Genomic DNA, 14,521 nt, shown 5'->3' on the forward strand with positions numbered 1-14,521 from the left:
GGGGGGTGCTGTTGGGAGGTGGTGGGGAAGGATGGAAAGGAGGGGCCATCCCCCAAGAGTGCTCGGAGCGGTTCTGAAGGGCAGTCCACCAAAGCCTCGTCACTTCCACAAGAGTATCTGGTTTCTACTTTTTATCTTTCAAGGCAAACAGACACAACCAGCTCCCAGAAGAGAAGACATGCTAGCTCAGGAACTGAGGTCAGGGTCTCTTGACTGAGAGCTCTTTGGGGTCTGGGATCCTTTAAGTCACTGCAGGATACCAACCCCCACCAAAGAATCCAAGGCAGAGAACATGTGTACCGCCATTTGCTGAATGAATGAACAAATGGCAGAAAAACATTCTAGGGTACTCTTGTGAGTACTAGGGTACTTTTACTTTTAGACAAAACATCCCGGGCAATGTAGCTGTTGATTCTCCCGAAGGGTAGCCGTACAGAAATGCGTTAGCTGTTGTGTGACACTGGCCTGAACTGCTGAGGCCTGGAGCCATCACGCCCAGGGCCGCACAAGCCAGGAGGAGCATCAGTCATGGTTTCAATCCCCTTCTGCCCAACTCAGAACCTGCAGCCTGCCCTCTGTTACCACATGAGCATCTCGCTGCCATGGATGCTCTCACTGCCAAGCAGTACCGGGCAGGCTGAGGGCCTGGGGGTGGCCCACCCACCGGACAGGAGCTTGCCTGCTTGCACTGGGCATTTGCAGGGACGGCCTGATGAGAGTCTTGGAGAGATGAAGGCCTGAGCCCCAATCCATCCCTATTTTTCTCTAGCAGCGAGACCTGGGCAATGTTCCCCACCTTGTGAGCCTCCGGTTCTTCATCTGCAAAGTGGGGCTGAATGAGTCCTGGTGCAGAACAAGAGCAACAGGATGAAATGAAACAAGGGGTCGCAAGAACCCACTTCAGTCCTGGACACATACAACGCTGGGTAAGCAGTAGTTCCCTCTGCTTTTGGCTTTGCCCAGCCTATTCTCTATGGCTGTGGAGAGGCACATGCGCTTGCAGGCCAGGCTGCACGAGGCAGCTCTGCTAGCTCTTCTCTGGGTGGCCAGGTAACCTACACGCACATCACCCTGTCCAGAATTTGTCTTCTGAAGGATACAGGTTACATGATGAAAGAACCAATAGTAAGAGCTCATACTGATGGAGTTGATGATTACAGGCTTTCCCACACCTAATCCTCACCATGGAGTAGTAGGTATCTCTTTGTAATTATCCCCATTTCACAGCAAGTAGAGGCACAGAGCAGTGAAATAACTTGTAAAGGCCACCGAGTTGGTAAGTGGCATAGATGGGACTCCAAAGACAATGGTCTGGCTGCAGAGCTGAACCAGTTATGTCCCAGCCACACAGCCAAGTGCTGCCTCAGAGGGAGCTGGGCTGTGGACAGCCTCCATGGTTGAGGAGAATGAGATACAAACCAGACCCCCGCCCCTCTGCACCTGATAATTCCATTCATGACCCTGCTACCTCACTGGGGACACTAGTTGACATTTCAAAAGCCTCACAGAGAAATTATTCCAGAGTTGTGACCCTGCACATAACAAGGATGCTACCTCTGTCTGGTAACAATCTGGACTCAGACTGCCAGGATCCCAGCTGAAGCTCCACCAGCTCTCTTAGCTCAGACAAGTGATATCTGTGCCGGCTTTCATTTATTTCATGTAGAAGAGAGGAAGAATTTTGGCATCTTACTTATAGAACTGTGAGGATTAAAAGAATTAATGCATGGAGGGGAGCCTGGGTAACTCAGTCGGTTAAGCGTTGACTCTTGATTTCGGCTCAGGTCATGATCTCATGGTTTGTGAGTTCAAGCCCTGCGTTGGGCTCTGTGCTGACAGCATGGAGCCTGCTTGGGATTCTCTCCCTCTCTCTTCCCCTCCCTTGCTTTCTCTCTCTCTTTCTCTCAAAATAGATAAACATTAAAAAAAAAAAAAAAAGAACTAAGGGAAATGGAAAGTGCCTAGAATCCATAACACAAGGGAAATACTTAACAAACACTAGCTATTATTAAGTGGCAGATAGAACTTGCAGTGATATGATCTACCAATTATATTGTTTGAAGTTCTTTTATTTTTACTTAATACTCATTTGACAAACACACTGGGGCCCTCTGTGTTAGGCACTGGACATGCAAAGTGTGGGTCCCCCTGTCTAGAATCTCAAATGCATTAATAAGTGTCACAGGCATCCTGGGAGCAATGGGTGCAGAGGGGGACAGTGAAGCAAAAGGAGAGGATGAGGTGGGATGAGGAGTCAGGACAAGGTTGGTGGAATAGTTAAGCCTGGGCTGGTCTTGACCAATGGGTAATTATTCTCCCAGCGGAAAAAGCAGGGGACTTATCTCAAGGAAGTGAACAGAGAGATGCCAAGGAGGAGGGCAAGTGAAGTCACCTGCAAATGGTGGAATGGGCCCAAGGGTATGGAGTGAGGTAGGGATTAGAAATGGAGCCATGTCCTGCAAAGTCCACCTCTGGCCTTTGCCTGCCAGCACTGGGGAGCCCCTGGAGAGCTGAGCCAGGGAGTGATACACCAGATTCCTTTTTTATAATGTGAAGGATAGGCTGAAGTGTTGAGGATGGTGGAAGGGAGATCAATGTGAAGAAATAATTCATGGTAAGACTATCCAATGGAATAAAAACAGTCTCTTCAGCACATAATGTTGGGAAAACTGGACAGCAACATGCAGAAGAATGAACCTGGACCACTTTCTTACACCCTACACAAAAATAAACCCAACATGGATGAAAGACCTAAACGTAAGACAGGAAGCCATCAATATTCTAGAGGAGAAAGCAGACAAAAATCTCTTTGACCTCGGCCATAGCACCTTCTTACTACATGTCTCCAGAGGTAAGGGAAACAAAAGGAAAAATGAACTATTGAGGCCTCATCAAGATAAAGACTTCTGCACAGTGAAGGAAACAATATGCAAAACTAAAAGTTAACCAACAGAATGGGAGAAGATATTTGCAAATAACATAACAGATACAAGATTAGTACCCAAAATCTATAAAGAACTTATCAAACTCAACACCCAAAAAACAAATTCAGTGAAGAAATGGGCAAAAGACATGAATAGACACTTTTCCAAAGAAGACATCCAGACGGCTGACACATGAAAAAATGCTCAACGTCACTCACTTATCTTTAGGGAAATACAAATAAAAACCACAATGAGATACCACCTCATACCAGTCAGAATGGCCAACATTAACAACTCAGGCAACAGTAGATGTTGGCGAGGATGCAGAGAAAGAGGTCACTTTTGCACTACTGGTGGGAAGGCAAACTGGTGCAGCTACTGGGGAAAACAATATGGAGATCCCTCAAAAAGTTACAAATAGAACTACCTCAGACCCAGCAATTGCACTACTAGGTATTTATCCAAAGGATACATGTGTGCTGTTTCCAAGGGGCACATGCACCTCAATGTTTATAGCAGTGCTATCAACAATAGCCAAAGTATGGAAAGAGCCCAAGTGTCCATCGATAGATGAATGGATAAAGAAGATGTGGTATATATATGTGTGTGTGTGTATGTATATATATGTATATGTATGTATACAATGGAGTATTATTCGGCAATCAAAAAGAATGAAATCTAATGGAGTATTACTTGGCACAATCAAAAAGAATGAAATCTTGCCATCTGCAGCAATGTAGATGGAACTAGAGTGTATTATGCTAAGCGAAATTAGTCAGAGAAAGACAAATATCATACGACTTCATATGTGGAATGAAGTGGAATTTAAGATACAAAACAGATGAACTAAGGGAAGGGAAGCAAAATATAAAAATAGGAGGGGGACAAAACATAAAAGACTCTTAAATATAGAGAACAAACTGAGGGTTGTTGGAGGGGTTGTTGGTAGGGGTTAAATGGGTAAGGGGCATTAAGGAGGGCATTTGTTGGAATGAGCACTGGGGATGTGATACATAGGGGATGAATCACTGGAATCTACTCCTAAAATCATTATTGCACTCTATGCTAACTTGGATGTAAATTAAAAAATTAAAAAATATATTTAAAAAAGAAAAAAAAAGAAATAATTCATAGAAAGTGCTGAGCCTCGTACACAAAAGTAAGGACAAGGGGTGTTATAATTATTATTATTACAGGCAAGAGATATTCAGAGCTGGGGGAATGGGGGAATGGGGGAAGGGAAAGAGATGCTAAGAAGCAGAATCTACGGAGCTTGTTGACTGGTTGCCCATAACCACTTTTGATTTATCCTCATGGTGATCATTTACATGGCAACACAGTGGTCTGTGGAATTAAAAAGACGAAGTCACTCTGACCACCTGTGGTTATGTGGCACTTAGGAACACCAGCAGGAGGCAGTTAGTTCTGTAAACCACTCAGTCTGGAGTCAGAGAGGTATGAAGTTGAATCCCAAGGCTATGGTTAACCAGCAGCATGGTGTAGCACCTGAGAGTCCCTGTCTGTAAAACGGGAGTAGCACCTCCTCTCTGGGATTGTTGGAGGATTAAAGAACATATGTAAAGGGCAGAGCCTGTCACACGGAAGCCCCCAGCATGGGGCTGTGCGTATATGCAAGTTGGTGAGGGTTCTTACCGCACAGATACAAATACCTTTGTACACACAGATGTAGCTTTCCTTTGAATTACTGTCTTGGAGTATAATCACGTAAGTGGGATCTCGGAGCCAGAGAGTGAGACGATGTTTCTGACTCATTGCACACTGTCAGACAGGCTTTCCCCACCCCCTCATTTCCTGAGTGCAGAACCAGTTATGTTGTGAAGACTGGTAAGGGTGGATTTTGCAACCTGGGTTCTCCTCCATCTCTACCCTCATACCTTTCATGCCCATCTTGTGTACACAGTTCTTCCCCAGAGTCTCCTCTGCTGTCTTTGGACCCTAGGGTCAGGGAAGAAAGAAGCTGGGGTGGGGGGGGGAAGGGAAGGAGGGAAGGACAGACTCACTAATCACCTGCATCAAAGACAACCAGCCCTCTAAGGTATTTGCTTATGAAAGGAAGCACCTAGAAAAGGCCTGAAATATTTAACCAAAATAAATGTGCTCTAATGTTGGAATTTCAGGCATCGTGATCGAGACTTTGAATTCTTGTTTGGAGGACAAGGGGTGGTGTGTATGTGTATGTGTGTGTGCGCACACCCATGCTCTAGCACAAATCAATTTGTACAACGTAGATGAGCTACACAAATGCTTCCCAAGGATGAAGCTGTTGTGAATCAAGCACAGTGTGGGTTGTCAGAGTTTTTATTCAACTCCAAGTCAAATACGAATAAGTCCGCAAGGCCATGTGAGCGGTTACATTAGGACCTGAGTCGCAGGAGCTGGTTACCAGAAAAGCTTCCCACGGGGCCAAGGGGCCCGGAAGGCAGTCATCAGCTTACAGCCTCCGGATGCCCAGAGGGGAGGGCAGAGGGGGTTTCCTGCCCACTCAGGTCTTCCGGATCCATGCCTTGTGACCACTTCAGCCAAGAGAATATGACAAAATACTGCTATGTGACTTTGGAGGCGAGGCAGATTACAACCATGTCATACCCCTGTGCCTTTTGCTCTTGGCTCTCTCATTCTCGGGGCCCAGCCGCCGTGCTCTGAGGAGGCTTGAACAGCCAGAAGACAGTGCGTATGAGGGGCCATATGGAAGGTGGGTCTTCCAGTTCCCTGCAGACAAGACATGCTGCAGGGACCGGCCACCCCCTTTTGCCCAAATTGCAGATTTGTGAACAAAAGAAATAGCTGCTATGGCTAAGAGTTTTGGAGCCCTGGGTTTTGGAGTGGTTTGTTACACAGCAATAGAAAAATGTAATAATTCATCATTGCACTTAATTGTCACAATAATCTCATCAGTGCTACTACCCCTGGCTTATTTTTATAGATGAGATTTTTAAGCCTGAATTACCTTCACCAAGGAAGCACAGCTGGAAGGTGGGTCCAAGATTCAAACCCAGGTTCACCTCAAGGCCAAAAGCTCCTGAGTGCTCTGTAGTAGCCCATCCCTGTCCACATACTACTGTCTCTGTGGCACCCAGCGCACACACTCCTGGGGTCATTTACTCGGATGCTCAGTTGCAAAACCAACATGGTTCGCTGCCAGTTTGGTGTCCCCAAGCAGGCTCCATCCGCAGGGTCTGGATTGCATCTCTCCACTCTCGTTCAGCCCTCAGAGCTAGGCGCCCGGAGCCCCAGTGCAGGCTTGTCACACTCAGTCATGACCAGCACACCACAGGGTCCTGGGCATGGGCCAGCCCACTTCCTCATTTTTCATTCTTAGGAGCTATCAAAAACCCAGTCTTTGAACCAGCAGCATCAGCAACATTTGGGAACTCATTAGGAAAACACGTCCTTGGGCTCCACTGCAGACCTTCCGAATTGGAAACTTAGGGGGGGTGGGCAGCTCAAGTTTGAGGACTACTGCTCTAACTATTGATGTGGTTCTTTAACCCATGATCTGTGGACTCTGAAGGTCTGAGAATGTCTTTAGTGACAGGAAACTGGTTCCAATAGCTTAAGGGGCAAGAGAGAGAATGTCCTGGCTGGCTCGAGTACATGGAAAGTCTTGGAGATGTGCTAGAGTCAGGGGCTCCAGCAAGCCCCCAGTGCTGCAGTTTCTCTCTCTCATTTCTGCTTCTCTGCTGGCCTCATCTTCCCTTCTGTTGCATTTCTCCATGCAGCCATGGGAGATAGCATGGCAGTTGACATCCCACCAGCTTAGGAACTTTAGAAGGACTAGAACACAGCTTTCTTCCAGGGTCCCTAAATTAAACCCCAGGAAAGGGTGAGATGAAGCAATCATGTGACAGGTCACGGGACCCTGACATCACCCTGGTTTAAGATGCTCATCCCACGGGAGACTCGTACTGTGACTTGTAGCTGCACCGACCCCATGAGGTGAGTAAGGGTATAACTCCCAACAGAACAGGAGGTGCTTTTTGGGTGGGTGGGGAGAGCAATGTTGGACAGAAAAACAAACAGCGGTAACTCCCCCAACCAACACCAGCTCATCGTAAATAATTATGCTTTGCCCCCAATCTAAGGCATCACAAGAGCTTTGGGCCCTTTATTGCCCACAGTATTGTGGCTTCATAAGGGCCTGTCCCCTGTGCTATCTCTATGGTCTTCCGAATTTGCCTTGTGAGACAGGCAGAGCAGCAATCATGATGCCCATTTTGCAGATGTGAAGGCAGAGGCAGCGTGTCCAGTCATTTAAGGTCACTGTCAGTTGGGTAATGGAGGAGGATGCAAGTTCAGACGTCAGACTCTAGGACCAACACTCCCCTCCTCATCCGTGCACTCGCCTCCAGCCTGCGATGGGCTCATGATGAGGACCTGAGGTGCTGACCCTCAGCAGAGCTCTGTGGGAGACCTTGTAATACAGACCTTTATAAATAGACCAGACCAGTTAGAATCCATCCTCTGCCACCAGCTGGCTGGGTGACCTGGGGCTAAAAAGTTTCTTCACCTTTCTGGGCCTCAGATTTTCATCTGCAAAATGGGCATAATGACACGTAGAAGACTGCATCTGTCGTGGAGATGGAAAGAGAAAGAGTGCTAACATCATTTGCATGGCTTTAGTGCTTGTTATTTTTCTTTGTTCCTGCTGAACAAAAAACAAAACCTAACACAGCACTGTGATTCTTGAAAGCTACTTTGTGCATTTTATTTTGGCTGCTTAAATTCTTCTGGTTCTAATCCTCAAAAGCATGCTGCTCACACCGATTTCAAAGGTCGGAGAACTTTAGCTACGACATGAAAGAGACTCCGTGTTTCCATTCTGGAAAGGACCCAGCGGAGGGCTGGGGGCCTGATCTGTGCCCCTTGGAAGGTGCCCAAGTCTGAGGGCACTCATAGCTCTGTGAGCCATGAGAGTTAATTCTGCCATCGGCATTGTGTTTAAAATATGAACCAGAAAAAAAACCCATTAATGAGTCGAGAACAGGATCAGAAAGCTGGCAAGAGTTTAAACCAAAGTATTAAGAGCAGTTTGGTGGATTTCATATATAATTAGATGGACGCATGGATGGATGGGTGCATGGAAGGAAGGAAAGAAGTCAGGGTGGGAAGGGAAGGAAACACAGATGGTTAAAAAAGAGAGACTCCAGAAAATCTATAAGCACGATTTGGAAAGATGCCTAAGAAGTAGCATTAAGTGAGAAAACAGCGCGCCAAGGAGTGATTTCTTTCTTTCCTTTTTTTTTTTTTTTACCGATCAATAGATAGACAGCTTCTATATTAGAGGAAGATTTCTGACAGATCCACCAGAAACAGTGGCAGTGATACCCTCCGTGGGGTGGGAATGAGGCCAAGTGGGGGAAGGGGCCCTTTCCTTTGCACTCTACTGTCGCTATTTGAATACTTTTTCCTTTTACAATAAAAACAAAGAAAGCAATAGAGGGGGGTGGAGGGCTGCGGCCGGCAGGAAGGCAGGCTCCGCGGAAGGGGTCATCCTGAGTTCACAGCTGGATCTGAGGGAGAAGCCTCAGTCAGGGGAAGAGGCACCAGGTTCCCAACTGAACAAAGGTGCCCCCTCCAGGGAAAACTGGCCCCAATGTCCGAGGTGGGATGACAAAAGGCCCTTCTGCCACTGCTGTGCGGGACCGGGCTCATGGCTGTGATTCCTGACCCAGGCTGTCTTCTCCCACAAAAGCCACTCATGCTGGCGAGAGTTAGGAACAAAGAAGCCCATCATTCTTCATTCCACGGGATTCCCTGGCCTGGGAGCAGAGAACACTATCTGAGGCTGAGGAGCGCCCTCCTCCTTCAAGCTCCCCAACCCCCCCCCACAGCTACCTGTGCTGGATTTAATACACAATATTGGCTTCAAACTGGGCCTGAGATTTGCTTTTAATGGCTAAAGGCGTGCAGGAGGCAGCGGAGAAAAGCTAAGCCCCATCTTCACACATTTCTTCCAAAATGACAGCTCTGCTGCTTGCAGGTCACATAAAATCTGAATAGAACAGACTGGAAATGTGAGCTGAGTGATCCCGGGCCATACAGATCTGCATCCTCCACCTCTCAGCCTGGGGAGCGACCGGTGAGCCATTCCAGGGGGCTCTGGGCAAGGAAAGCAATCTTCCTGGGGGTCAGAAGATGGACTAACCCAGCCAGTAGCCCGGGGCCCTCTGCAGCTGATTGTACAGTTTCCCACTGTCTACAGATATGTTTCTTTCCTCCAGAGCAGTAGTTCTCAAACTTCAGCTGCAACACAGCCATGTGGCGCCCGTATGGAACCCTAAGCCACCGGCCCCACTCCCACTGATTCGGTAGGCCAGCGACGTGGCTGGAGAATTTGTGTTTCTAGAACAAGTTTGTGTGCTGCTGTGGCTGGCCTCCGCTTGGGGACCCTCTGCTTTAAAGAACCCGCAGTGTAAACAAAGACAAAGGGCTCCTTGATCCTGGACTTCAGGTTAACAGGGTGGGGTGAGGCCTATGGTGATCTGAAGAACATCCCAGCTAAAGGGACAACTGTGACAGTGTCCCAGGGGTCAACACGACACAGGAAGAAATGCGCACCCAGTGTTTGCAGCCACCTTGAATTCGTTGGTAAGAACAGGCAGAAATATGGATTTTTCTATGAAATCTTACAATCTTTGGCAACTGGCCCTGAAAATTTTCAAACACTGTGCAGGCCAAACAAAAACACATGTGCAGGCCAGATTTCGCCCTCTGGCAGCTGTGCTAGAACACACATAGCATTCCCGCAGAAAGAGGCAGAATCAGAGGTCTCTGAGCCAGCAAGCCCCTGGACCCTTTGGAGAAGGACAGCAGTCTGCCCACGCCTCTCCCAGCAAGGGGTCCCAGCAGCCTGTTAGGGTCATCCCGAGGCTCCCTACTGGGTCCTCAGCACTCTAGAATCCCCAGCCACATCTGGCACTCTAGAGTTTGTGGACTGCACCCCTCTCACTTCCCAGACCCTCTCACAAGCAGGCCTTTTCTGACTCCTAGACCTTCATGCTTGTGGTTCCCTCTGCCTGGAATGTACTTCTCCCTTGTCCACATATGCCCTAATTCTTACTTGTCTTTCAAGGCACGCCTCAGCCAAGTACTTCGCTGACCACTGCTCCCTCACCTCTCCCACCGCCCCCCCCACAACACACACACTGTGTTCCTCAGCCCACTGTGCTGCCATCGCTGACAACTCCAGGAGGCTTCTGTGTCTCCACGGCTGAGCCTAGAGGAAGGATCGTGAAGATCTGAAATAGCTTTTACCAACTTCTGTTCTCTTGGCCTTGGCCTTCCTCTTGTCCCTTTTCTGCTTGCTGGTTATTTCCTGTCTATGCTACAAGCCACAGTTCAGCCTCCTTCCTGCGAGAACCTTCCCTGACCTCCCAGACCCAGGAGGGGGTCTTTCTCTGGCTGCCCTGCCCCCATCAGCACACCATCACAGGATGACTGGCCTCCCCCATTCCACGAGGGCAGGAAACATGTGCAGTTCATCTCAGGAGCACAGGGGCTGCACAGATAGGGGAAGCGCCCTGAAGTGCTTGTCGGACCAAGAAGGGAATGAAAAAAACGGATGAATGATCCCAGGTGAGCAATGAGACCCATGTAACGTGCTGGGAAGGAAATGTTGGAATCAAGCCCATCCTGTGCCAAGAACAGACTGGCCTCCTCCAGGCCGCTACTCCTGGCTGGTGTGTGCAGAGGGTGTGGAGCAGAAGGGGTAGTGGTAAAGGTTAGCTTTGGCCACCACCTCGCCCAGGTCCCCTGGGGGCCCTGGAGACCTCAGCCAGTGCGACCTCTTGGCAGGCAGCTCCTCTGCCCTTGCAAGCCTCAGGTGGGACGGGCGCTACAATATGATTATCCTCCACCCTCCCTTGGCTATGCCCTTGGCTGTAGGTCTCCATCCAGTTGGTGGCCAGAGAAGAAGTGCTTCTCTGTGATGCAAAGGGTCAAGGAAGGCTGGAGCAGAGGGGCCATCCACACACACCCCCCGCCCCCCAAACAGCGCAGGCAAGGTGAGTGCCATACACTCGGGAGAAGGGGTGTCCAGAGTCCTGGGACAGCAAAGGTGATCATGAGTCCTAGTCCAATGTCATTAGTTTGCTCAGCTGCTGGGCTCTCTGATCTGTTCACCTGGATTGTCCTGATGTCCTAATGCTGAGATGAGAAAAGGAGGTGGCCACGTGTCCCTTCCTTTGTGTCTGAAACCTTCCCTTCTGCTCCCTTTCCTCTTGTATAGAAGTCACCTCCTCCAGAAGTCCTTCTGGATTCCCCTCCTTTAGATGCTTTTCTTTGTCACCACGAATCACACTATGTTCTGTCTGTATGTCTGTTTTCACCACAAAGACTGTGAGTTTCTGGACATCAGGGATTGCAACACCCTCCTCCACGTCCCTGTCTCTGCCCTGGCGCCGTGATTAGCGTGTGAGGAATGCGGGAGGTGCAGTGCAGCGGTTAATGGCAGGAGCCGCTCTGGAGCCCACAGACCACATTTAAATTCTCCCCGGGCCACTTACTTAACTTCCCTAACGTCGCAACAAGAAATCTTGTCTCGGTTTTCTTATCTGTGAAATGGGGTTGAAAACGGTATTGTGAAGACTGAGTTAAAATAAAATGGTAATAGTATGTGTAATAGTGCATAGTAAGCATTCGGTGAGTGCTAGCTAGTATTCCCAGGTGATCAATATACGTCTCACACAGTAATGAATGAGGGAGGGAATGCAAGACAGAAGACAATTAGCCAAGTAAGTACAAGCGGGCACATTCCAGAGGTTGCAGGGCCCTAAAACAGAGATGTCTGATGTGCCCCGTGAGTACCCTAAGATTGAGCCAGGGGCAAGAAGTGTCCTTAAGTTCCATGCAGCAGGCCAGGGAGCAGATCATGGACAGTAATCTGAAAGACAGAGCCCCCACCTCACCCAAGCAGACCCTATCTACGGGTCTCCTTTCCCACTCTGAGCCTCTTTGAGGAGTAAGAGGCTGCGGGGCCTTTTTAAGGCACAGCCTGACATGTTCCTATGCCAATATTAGCCTCTCCAAGGACACCCTCTGCTTACCCCCTCTTCTGTCATCACTCCAAACAACAGACCCAGACATCAACTCCTGATGACCTTCAGATGAATCAACAAGGTGGGGGTGAGTTGTCCAGGACTGAGGTTCCTTATCTTCACACACTGGCACTTTCAACCACAGTCCCAGCTAACCTCTGGCACCTGGCTTCTGCAAAGGCGACCAGCAGAGAGGGGCCCCGTAGAGACCAGGAGGGTGAGCTTTAAAGTGCAAAGGACTAGGGTTCAAATCCCACCTCTTACAAGTCTCTTCCCTTCTTGGAGCCTCACTCATTGTATATTACAGAGCCATGGATCCCTCACTCATTGGGCTATGGTGTAAAATAGTGGTTGGTGCAGGGTACACAGCAGACACTCAGTAAATGTTGGGAGGGGGAGGGGAGGAAGAGGCGGGGCTCAGTCAGTAAGTAAGACAGCTCCCTGAGGGTGAGCATATACTAGCTCTGGACCCAAGGGATGCCGGAAGCACCCAGACCTTCCAGTGACCTGAGAATGCTGATAGAGACTTGGGGCTGACCTTCCAGAATTTGCTGTGGAAACGCTAATTGGGGCCTCCGGGTCATCAGCTTCCCACCCTTGGGGATAGGCTGCTCACTTCCCTCCCCCTCCTGCACTAATGCATCCTCTAGCCTGGGCTGCCGTGGCACTGACCTACAGAGTAGGGGTTGGCTGCAAGCTTCAAAGGAAGCTCTTTAGGCAGTGGAATATAGGGTGGAGGAAGGGGATGGCCAGGAGCCAAATCTCAGTTTGGGGATGAGGTGGGGGTAGGTCAGAGGCTTCCGGGAGATCATGATATCCCCTGCTTCCTAGAGTGACTGCATGCTAGCTTATACAGGAAGTTTTACACTTCAAAAGAGTTCCCTGTGTTTCTTCTTTCTTTGCTTCTTTCCTTCATCCTTCCTCCACCAGGCCACAGTACAGGCAGAGGAAAACAGAATCAAAAGACTTGCCTGGAATTCCAGCCCACCCCCTTCCTAGCTACCCTGGGCATGCTACTCATCTCTGAGACTGTTTCCTCATCTGTAAAATGGTCATACTCATACCACCCTCATAGGTAGTGGCGAGGGATTAGGTGACATCAAATGTATGAAACAGCTGTCTCAGTGCCTGGACACAACAGAGACTCAACAATCTGTAGCTTTCATAACCATTACTATCCTGTGTGGACAGAGGGGGATGCTTGATGAGTAGGTGCTGCCTACCTTGTGGCCTGGGAGTATAAAGATCCTTGGTCCCTAAGAACATAAGGGCCCTCGCCTCCCTCCCAGATGTAGTAGTCCAGCCCTTGGGCAGGGCCCCTTGGCAAATCCTCACCATGCACTTGCGGTCATCTATGCCCGTCAGATCCTCCTCAAACTCCTTCCCAACCTGGAAGTCCATGATATAGTTCCTGAAAGTACTCAGCGTGCGGATGATCATATGGTCTCCGTCCTGCACAATCTCTTTGTCTGGCTTCAGCAAGTTGGCAATTTTGCGCAAGGCCACATTGACATCTGCAGGAGGTGAGGGGGTAAAGGGGACAGAGAATTGGCAGGAAAATTCAGATGACCGTCTCCAAGGTAGCCGGGGCCTCAGGAGCCGGCTCCTCCCCGGGGCAGAACCTTCGGGGTTTCCTGTTCGCTGAGCTCTGTCTCAGCCAGTAGCCGGTTCTGTGCATTCTTTTTTTCTTTTTGCAACAAAGTTTTTCTGGCCTTCTGCTGACCCTTTACAAACAAAAACTAGCAAACTAAACCTAGCTTTCCTAATGAAGTTATCCACGTCTAGAGCCAACTGTTAGATGTTTACCACCGATTAGCCCTAACAGCCCCCACCCTCCCAGTCGGGGCCGGAGCCCTGTGGCTGCCCGGCGCACGGGGCGGCGGCTAGCCCCGGNTTTGCCAACATCTTCCAGTACCCGGTGAAGTCGACCGGCATTTCGGGGGCTACTGGGGCGGGACGGCCACGGAGCGGGCACGAGCAGCTCTGGGCTCTGCGGGCGCAGCGGCTACGGACGCGATCCGGGTGGTGGGCGGCCCGGAAATGTGCACCCTCCGGGGGCAGGGGGTTCTGAGGGGCGGCGACAGCTGGATTCCAGGCGCGCACAAAGCCCGCGGGAGGAGCCCTCGCAGCCGTCGCTCCTCCCCCTTCGCGGGGCGGGGCGGGACTGGGGCAGGGGGCGTTGGAGGGCCAGGTTTGTCCCTGGCCCGCAGCCACCTTCATTCTGTGACCTGAAGGCCACTTCCAGATGAAGGAGGTAGAGATGGGGGTGAGGAGGGGGGAGGTGCTTTAGCGGCTCCAACTCTGGGTCCTGAGGGATTCCTTCCAATGCCTTGAACTTCTCACATTCAGCAGCAGCCGCTTGAGGGTTAAGACACAGTCCCCGGGTTGCTGGAGTGATTAGGAAAGGGGCCACTCACTGATCTTTGCTCGTGGCCAGTAGGGCTGGTGAGCGGCCAGGGTCAGAAAAACTGGGGAGTTGCATTCTGAGCAAGAAAAGTGGGCACTTTTCCGCATCTATCCCCCAAGTAAAAGCAAGGTTGA

The 14,521-nt window shown here is 49.8% G+C and overlaps 1 protein-coding gene across 1 annotated transcript in view; it reads right to left on the bottom strand.

Annotated features, from left to right (window-relative positions):
* The window catches only part of LOC144225471 (uncharacterized), a 26,231-nt gene extending 12,031 nt beyond the window's left edge, over positions 1-14,200 (bottom strand). Inside the window, exons 1-2 of the mRNA XM_077756664.1 lie at positions 13,854-14,200; positions 13,316-13,628 (exon numbers count right to left, since the gene is read on the bottom strand). Coding sequence (XP_077612790.1) covers positions 13,316-13,628; positions 13,854-14,200 — 660 coding nt within the window. The remainder of the gene's footprint in view (positions 1-13,315; positions 13,629-13,853) is intronic.
* Between the last annotated feature and the right edge of the window lie 321 nt (positions 14,201-14,521).

This window comes from Crocuta crocuta, unplaced genomic scaffold (assembly GCF_008692635.1).
Source record: "Crocuta crocuta isolate KB4526 unplaced genomic scaffold, BGI_CrCroc_1.0 scaffold337, whole genome shotgun sequence".
Taxonomy (NCBI): domain Eukaryota; kingdom Metazoa; phylum Chordata; class Mammalia; order Carnivora; family Hyaenidae; genus Crocuta; species Crocuta crocuta.